The sequence below is a fragment of the Schistosoma haematobium genome, assembly GCF_000699445.3.
Source record: "Schistosoma haematobium chromosome Unknown HiC_scaffold_168, whole genome shotgun sequence".
Taxonomy (NCBI): Eukaryota; Metazoa; Platyhelminthes; class Trematoda; order Strigeidida; family Schistosomatidae; genus Schistosoma; species Schistosoma haematobium.
Genome location: NW_026137033.1, coordinates 12568 through 20748, shown reverse-complemented (window position 1 = coordinate 20748; position 8181 = coordinate 12568). Strand labels below are relative to the sequence as shown.

At 38.5% G+C, this 8181-nt stretch overlaps 1 protein-coding gene across 1 annotated transcript; it reads right to left on the bottom strand.

Moving 5' to 3' along the window:
* Nucleotides 1-1050: 1050 nt before the first annotated feature.
* MS3_00002510 (uncharacterized protein) lies at nt 1051-2551 on the bottom strand. The gene has a single exon (XM_051210110.1). It carries the CDS (start codon nt 2426-2428, stop codon nt 1943-1945), a length of 486 nt encoding a protein of 161 aa, XP_051064109.1. The 5' UTR covers nt 2429-2551; the 3' UTR covers nt 1051-1942.
* Nucleotides 2552-8181: the final 5630 nt, after the last annotated feature.

Below are 8181 nucleotides of genomic sequence, written 5' to 3'. Positions count from 1 at the left end.
GGATGAACATCAGTTGATATTAAATCATCCGAATTGTAATCAAAATCGAGGTCACTTAGTACTCGTGTTTCACATTGAACAGGTTTTTCACAAGGATCAAATGCATTATGAGGATAGGTAATATATGATATGACATCAGGATTTGATTCTTCTGAAATATTCTCATGAAATTCATTAAAAATGTCATTGAAGAGTAATGGATCATTAGAAAAATTAGCATCTATCAAAACTACATCAGGTTTTTGATCATAATTATGTTCACTCAACATATTTTCTTCAGATTTGTAAATTTCGTCAGAAATTTCGTCTGAACTGCCATATGACTCTACACTGTCTTTTGAAATCGTTGATAAAGATGAATCATCATTATAAATACTCGACTTAGTAGAATCAGAATTAAAAGTCTTAATAGTAGTTGCAATAAGATGAACATTAGTATTACAGACTGACTGAATATGTCAAATATCACCACATTTAATACACTTAGAATTACGAAATTTACATGGATTAAAAGAGTGGAACATGCAACAGGACAAACACTGATCAAACTTATCTCCATCCTCGTGAACTGCATCCAAACTCAATGAATTATCTGCATAACCTTGAGTATGGGTTGGGATGACGTAGTAGTGTAGTGGAATTTTTACATCCTCATGAATCAGTTTACGAGATCTCCCTCCTTTACTGCATTCGAAATATGTATAATTAACATAGTCTAGCAGCAGTTCCTTGAGAGTTGTATAAGAAAGCGAGATAAGCTTTTCCGGCATAGCCAGAGTTCTTAATAAGCTGTATGCTTCTTTTCCAATGAATGTGAAGAAATGTGCCACAATATTAACATCCTCATCATCCTTAGTCATAACCCAGATTTCGAACCTTTCAAAGTAATCCTCAAAAGCCCCAGCAGTTGAAAGAATATCTAACTTTTCCATCGCAGGCTCCATCGCGACGCCATTATAGTATTTCAATTATTTGAATTGTAGTATGAACTAGGAATCCCAGAAATAATGCAATTGAATTAAGAAGTAAGACACAAGCACGAACGAATGTATTGTATTTAGAATTCGAAATCAAGCATTCAACTAGTACCAAGGTATCATTAGTCAATTCAAACGCAGCATCCGCCACAGATTAAATAGGTGTATAAGTGTCTGTAATGGTTGTATGTCTTCTTCTTGAGTTCATCCTGAGTCTGTCCGACATTGTATTAGATAAAAACTTTGTAGTATCTAGAATGTGCTCATTAGTATTGGAATTAACAAACGAAATCGGAACAGACTCACCTGGAATTGTATACAATCAGCATGTCGGTTTTGTAATGAAATCATTAATATCTAGAATTGGAACCATAGATTTTTCAACACTATCCTCTCCCATGAAATAATGTTGGATCTTTATATCCCCAAGTTATGAATAATGTGGCTTCATTTAAAACATATTTCTCACATTGGTTAGAGTATGCATTGGAAGTGGATTTGTGGTAAGGATGAACATCAGTTGATATTAAATCATCCGAATTGTAATCAAAATCGAGGTCACTTAGTACTCATGTTTCACATTGAACAGGTTTTTCACAAGGATCAAATGCATTATGAGGATAGGTAATATATGATATGACATCAGGATTTGATTCTTCTGAAATATTCTCATGAAATTCATTAAAAATGTCATTGAAGAGTAATGGATCATTAGAAAAATTAGCATCTATCAAAACTACATCAGGTTTTTGATCATAATTATGTTCACTCAACATATTTTCTTCAGATTTGTAAATTTCGTCAGAAATTTCGTCTGAACTGCCATATGACTCTACACTGTCTTTTGAAATCGTTGATAAAGATGAATCATCATTATAAATACTCGACTTAGTAGAATCAGAATTAAAAGTCTTAATAGTAGTTGCAATAAGATGAACATTAGTATTACAGACTGACTGAATATGTCAAATATCACCACATTTAATACACTTAGAATTACGAAATTTACATGGATTAAAAGAGTGGAACATGCAACAGGACAAACACTGATCAAACTTATCTCCATCCTCGTGAACTGCATCCAAACTCAATGAATTATCTGCATAACCTTGAGTATGGGTTGGGATGACGTAGTAGTGTAGTGGAATTTTTATATCCTCATGAATCAGTTTACGAGATCTCCCTCCTTTACTGCATTCGAAATATGTATAATTAACATAGTCTAGCAGCAGTTCCTTGAGAGTTGTATAAGAAAGCGAGATAAGCTTTTCCGGCATAGCCAGAGTTCTTAATAAGCTGTATGCTTCTTTTCCAATGAATGTGAAGAAATGTGCCACAATATTAACATCCTCATCATCCTTAGTCATAACCCAGATTTCGAACCTTTCAAAGTAATCCTCAAAAGCCCCAGCAGTTGAAAGAATATCTAACTTTTCCATCGCAGGCTCCATCGCGACGCCATTATAGTATTTCAATTATTTGAATTGTAGTATGAACTAGGAATCCCAGAAATAATGCAATTGAATTAAGAAGTAAGACACAAGCACGAACGAATGTATTGTATTTAGAATTCGAAATCAAGCATTCAACTAGTACCAAGGTATCATTAGGTCATTGAAACACCACATACACATACCGTACAACTGCAAGGACTTGGATTTATCAGTTAGGAATTGGTCGCAAATATGTTAGTAATGTCAAAACATTAAATGCCGATTAACTATTCGCTAACTTATTCTGTATAGGCACTAAACGTTCAATTATTTTATACTGAATGTTGAGAAATTTTGCGTTTGATAAAAGACAACCTCATGCTCCGACTGTTCTATTCCACAACCTAACTAAAGACCTGTTCACTATCAGTCCGGTTTCTCTTTTCAAGTGATCGAGGGGGACTCACTGGCAACAACCACTGTTTTACCACTACTCTTGCCACCAACCTAACGTTGCTTATATGAGGAACTCAATAATTTTCAATGCATTCTATTCCAATAGGACTATACAGAACTTTAAACAGTTACAAAGATGCCACTGGTATTCGGAGTTTGATAATGTTTTCACCCGTAGCAATCTAAGTATGCCAACCCAATCAAATCAGAAGTCAGAAGTGATGAGGTTCGGAGATATATTTAAAATGCTATCGGTATATCGAGAAGCGTTTAGTCTAAGCTGGCTGATGGTTGTGGGAGATGTGTAACACGGCGTACTCACCCGTGACCTGGTTCGGATGCATGATCGAGCGCCTTCAGCTAGTGTATTTCCAGTACAACTAATGAGGTCAGCATCGATGTTGATGACTTAAGGAACTGTTTACTTTAAGATTTTAGTAGTGACCCTGAGACGTAACCAGCCATGATTTTAAACCCAACGAGCATGCCATTGATAAACACCCTTCTGTGGCTTGCCATTTTCAGCAGCATCTGGTCGTCTTTACCTGATATAAAGGGAAGTATGGTACCATATAGTAATTAAAAATTATATAAATAAAATTTCTATTCATCGTAATCTTCATCCATTGTTCGTCTTTTTCAGTGGTCGTGGGAAAGAAAAAAATATGAATTCGTAAGTACATGCTGAAATGCACCCGCATGTCTTTATGGACACAAAACGTGAAAAAAAGTGGGCATGCATCGTATAGATAACATGCGATTGCACAAAAATTCTTTTTCACGAGGATATTATTGTACTTTATAAAAATGAAAGCATACACATGTCACCGTATATTACAAAATAGGTGTTTGCTCTTTAACACTACAATACAAATAAAGGAGACAAAATAAAATGTTATGTTGCGTCCTACTCAAAAAAGTAGTTTAAGTGTTCTGGAAACCACATCATTATTCCAGAGACCGGTGTTTTAGGCCTATTGTTAGATGCCAGCGACGTCTCAGCTGGGAGTGAAGCTTTAAGCTGTCGGTAAAAGTGCTCTTCTGACCTGTTAGTTTTAGGGTGGTAGGTAGTCATTCGGAATCGTATGATTTCTATGTGTCTTCAGATAATGAAAAGTTCAGATTTGAACTGATGTCGACGGTCTGTAGTGGTAGTTGAAGTGCAGAGGAAGTTTGCTACGAATAATTTTAAGAAGGTGCTGACCTCTGTTTCTGCAGTAATGTACTTGATAGGTAGTGCTTCTGAGCATCGTGTGAAACTGTTAAGAAGTAATCATATCCATCCTGATCTGTTATAGGCCTTACCAAATCAGGATGCGCAATTTCGCAAAAAGCATTAGCATTTGTGACGTGACCTAAGGGAAATTCGTTGTGTCTGATCACTTTAGATTGCTGAAACTTCACACCGTATCGTGCACGCTCCCTCACGTCTTTAGTCATACGACTATTACACGAAAGAAGCTACTCTAGGATGACCACGATGGTCGCTCGAATACCTGAATAGAACAGATTGTGCAACGTATTGTCTGTAGACTGGCATGCTTCTTGTAAAAATAAGTCGTTATATTGTAGACGTTATGTAGATAATGTTTAGGAACGACTGTTCAATATCTATCTGCAGATCTGTCACACAGTAAAAGTTTCTTCTCTGCTCCCGTCTTTTCGGTTCGTAGTTTCAGAATTGTCAGAGATAACTCTTGCTGAAGTTCAGTGTTACCGTTTTTCAGCTGAGCTAGTTTAGGAAAGTTAATTCCTCGGAAACTGTCCAAGGAAGTTATAAGAGACAAAGCATCTGCAACTACACTGTGTGTCCCAGAAATGTGTTGTTTTGTGGTGTATGGTTTGTGCTACGTATGTTGACATAAGTAGCATATGACGCTAGTCAGAGATAGAATATCTGGCAACAGAAGATCGAGAAAAAAATAATGGGAACAAAAAACAATTGGTATGGAAATATGGGAACAATGAAGTCTGTGACAATCAATGGACATTTACTGTATGGATCTCAGATTTTATGAAAACGCTCTGTAATTATGTGTTCAAACACATTCGAGTGTTCCCACTTGTGTCCTCGTTCACTAAAGTATTTCTGAATTTACTGTGGAATTTAGTCCAGTTGCCGAGACTTTCGAGGAGAGTACTTGTCTGATGACGCGTTCGGCGAAAAGGTGAGAGGTTTGTGGTCGATGAAAAGTGCTGAAAGTGCTTCGCAGCACATTACATGGCTGGGAGATCCTTGCCGAAAGTGCTGTACATCGGTTCTGTGTCTTGTAGCCGTCTAGAAAAGAATGCCAAGGGTATTCAGGAACGGTTTACCGATTGTTGTTAGACTCTTTCGATTGCCGAGTCAGATATTTCTACTGCGATACCAGTGGATACCTAGGTGCTCTAGTGTGTGAGCTACGTTGCTTTGATGTTAAGTTCCTTAAATATGGAAAATGCCATTTTCGCTATGTCGTTTAAATAGATGGATATCGTATTTCTACGGGGTTGGTCGTTTAAAGGTTCAGTGATAGACGCGCATTTCGATCTGAGTTGTAGACAGAAACTTACCAGGTAGTTGAATGTGAGTAACCGTTCTACTTTAGTCAGTTCCGGACCATCCGGAATAGCCACCACTTTGTCTTCTAGAGGTCGGATGCCTTAAGCATCAATGGTCTGTCCAAGATAATCGAGGAGGTCTGTTCCGATCCGGCATTTCTGAATACTTACAGTAATGCCATGTTTTCAGAGTCGTTCGGAGACAAGGTTTACTAGAGATGGGATTCTCTGTCTAGACTTGCGAGTTGAAAGCTAAAAAGACGCCATCAATGAATCTCTCGAACGTTTGTCCATCATTTCTTAAATTGAAAAGAACCGCTCAAAAATTCGTAGAGTCCGAAGGGATTAGTGGTAGCGGCTTTTGAAATACGTCTGAAGCTACGGGAGTTTGGTCATATGCTTTAAGCAAGTCGATTTTCAAAAAATAGTTGTACTGCACTGTGTGCTACATACACGGTCAGATATAGGTGTTCTGAGTCAGGCATGTGAACTAGAATTCTTACTGACAGAAGAAAACGGGAAGCAATCAAAGCGACAGCAGGAATGAAGGAACGATGAAGTTTGCGAGGGACTTTTCAGAAGAGGGTTGCAAATGATTTTTTATGCATGGTTTATATGTTTTACTAGGTCACTATGTAATTTTGCTTTGAGCAGTAATTCGAATATCCCCACGAAGGTGTCGTACACTACAACACCTTTTAAGTTAGCTGTCAAGCCACGAATGTGAGGCAATGAGCGTCGATCGAGAGTGGCTTTGGCATTCTGTGGCCGATAGTCACCAGTTCAACACCAACAATTGCTGTTCTTTTTAGGGACCACGTGTAAGGAAGATGCTCACAGGCTGATCGTTGACCGAATAATTCTTGGGTCCATCACGTGATCAATTTCATTTTCGACCAACCTCAGCTTTTTGGAAGCTATTCAGCGCGCTTTCGGAAAAACAGTGGTCATGTGGTTGCGTTGTGGTGTGCGACATCGCTGGTTACACACGGCAAATTAGATCGACTATGGTACAGCTCAGGGCACATGTCGAGCATCCATTGATAGTGTGGGTCAGTCATATACTTAACAATGACTGGGTATAACCTTCGGAGAGAAAATGAAGTTACGCAAACGGATAAGTTAGCACCCCCGTCTACTAACCTCTGTTTTCACGTTTCAATAAGTAGATTATGGTGATGTACCACGTCTATACCGATGACTGGTATAGGAACATCTGCAATGACAAAAATCCAATGAATGGGCCCATGTAAACCCACATGAGGATACACACATCGATTGCAGTAGATAACAATCACTTTCCCGTTTGAGGCCTGTAAGTTGAAGATCGGTTCATGAAGACGGTAATTAAAACAAACGAAAAGAATGCTAACTTCTGCGCTAAAGTTGACGAAATAGAGAGTTTTCGCCATCAAATCGATGTTGTATAACAGACGACTATGTCATCCACGTACGATTGCCCTTAACGCGAGCCGACAGAGAATTTTCCCGAAGTTTTTCGTGTCAGATGATCTGGAGATTGAAAAACTAAAGGGCTTTCTGCAACTTCTAGAAGACGTGCAGTACTTACTGTGGCACCAACAGCAGTCAGGACTACCCACCTTTCATGGTCTATACACAGATCGTTTTTGTGACGAACTTCTTCGAGGAGTTTGAGGCGGGTCTACGCTTGTGATAGATTTTAAGATAACGAATCGGAGTACGATTGAGATCTGTGTCATCACTTTGTGTTGTTTGAAGTTTTTCTTTGACAGAACAGACTTTGGCTCTGAGGGTTCTAGCTATCTCCAGAATACAGTCAGCAAATGCAACAAATTCATCCACGGCATTATTTTGAAATGAGACCTGTTCATGAGGCTTAGACAAGAAAATATCCGAAAGCACTAAAGCGATATCACTATATGTAAGACCCAAACTCTAAAAATATTATATGATGTTACAACAACGAGCAGACTCACAGTTCATTGTTGAGTGAGCCAGATCTCGTTAGGTTCACCACCAAAAATGCCACAGATATTCAGAGTTTGACAACACATTTGGCCGTAACACTTTTATGATTGATGTATACCAACTCTGTCAAATCAGAAATGAGCGGGTTCGAAGATATATTTTAAAGACTATCTATATGTCAGGAAGAGTTTTGTCTAAGCAGATAATAAATGCAAGAGATGCGTAGCACAGCATACCTATTCGTGATGTGGTGCAGACACATGGCTGAGTGCCTTCAGGTAGGGTGTGTCCATTGAAACTAATGAGGCCAGTATCAATGTCGAAGACTTACAGAACTATTTACTTTGGGGATTTGTTTGCCGTTAGAGTTATGTTGTCTCACTGTTTTTGTGATTGTTAGTTGCCTGACATTGAACCAATCTGTAGGACAGTTTGAAGTAAACCGACAAATCCAACATAGTCAAATTTATTAGTACTCACTAGTTGAGTGGGAGTGGATAGTGCTTAAGCGCCAATAAAACGTCATGGTACTAGCCAAATCATAGTGCAAATCGGCCACTTAGTTCCAGACAGTTTACTGATCCTCGTCAAAGCCAAGGATAACGAACTCACAACAATTAGTTGCACGACGTGGACTTACCCATGCAATTGTGGTCACATCCTGTTCTTTGCACCGGGCCTGACTGATTTATTTCTGTAATAACGTCATTTGTATTGCGCGTTTACCGAAGTAGCTACAGTACTGGACATGATGAAGGGGTAATCTAGGTTAGATGTTAACCATGAGGTGTGACTTGAATATTGGCTGGTTGGTCATGTCATTC

Excerpts from the sequence above, each read along its gene's own strand:
- MS3_00002510 (XM_051210110.1), bottom strand. The coding sequence starts at position 2,428 with ATGGAGCCTGCGATGGAAAAGTTAGATATTCTTTCAACTGCTGGGGCT.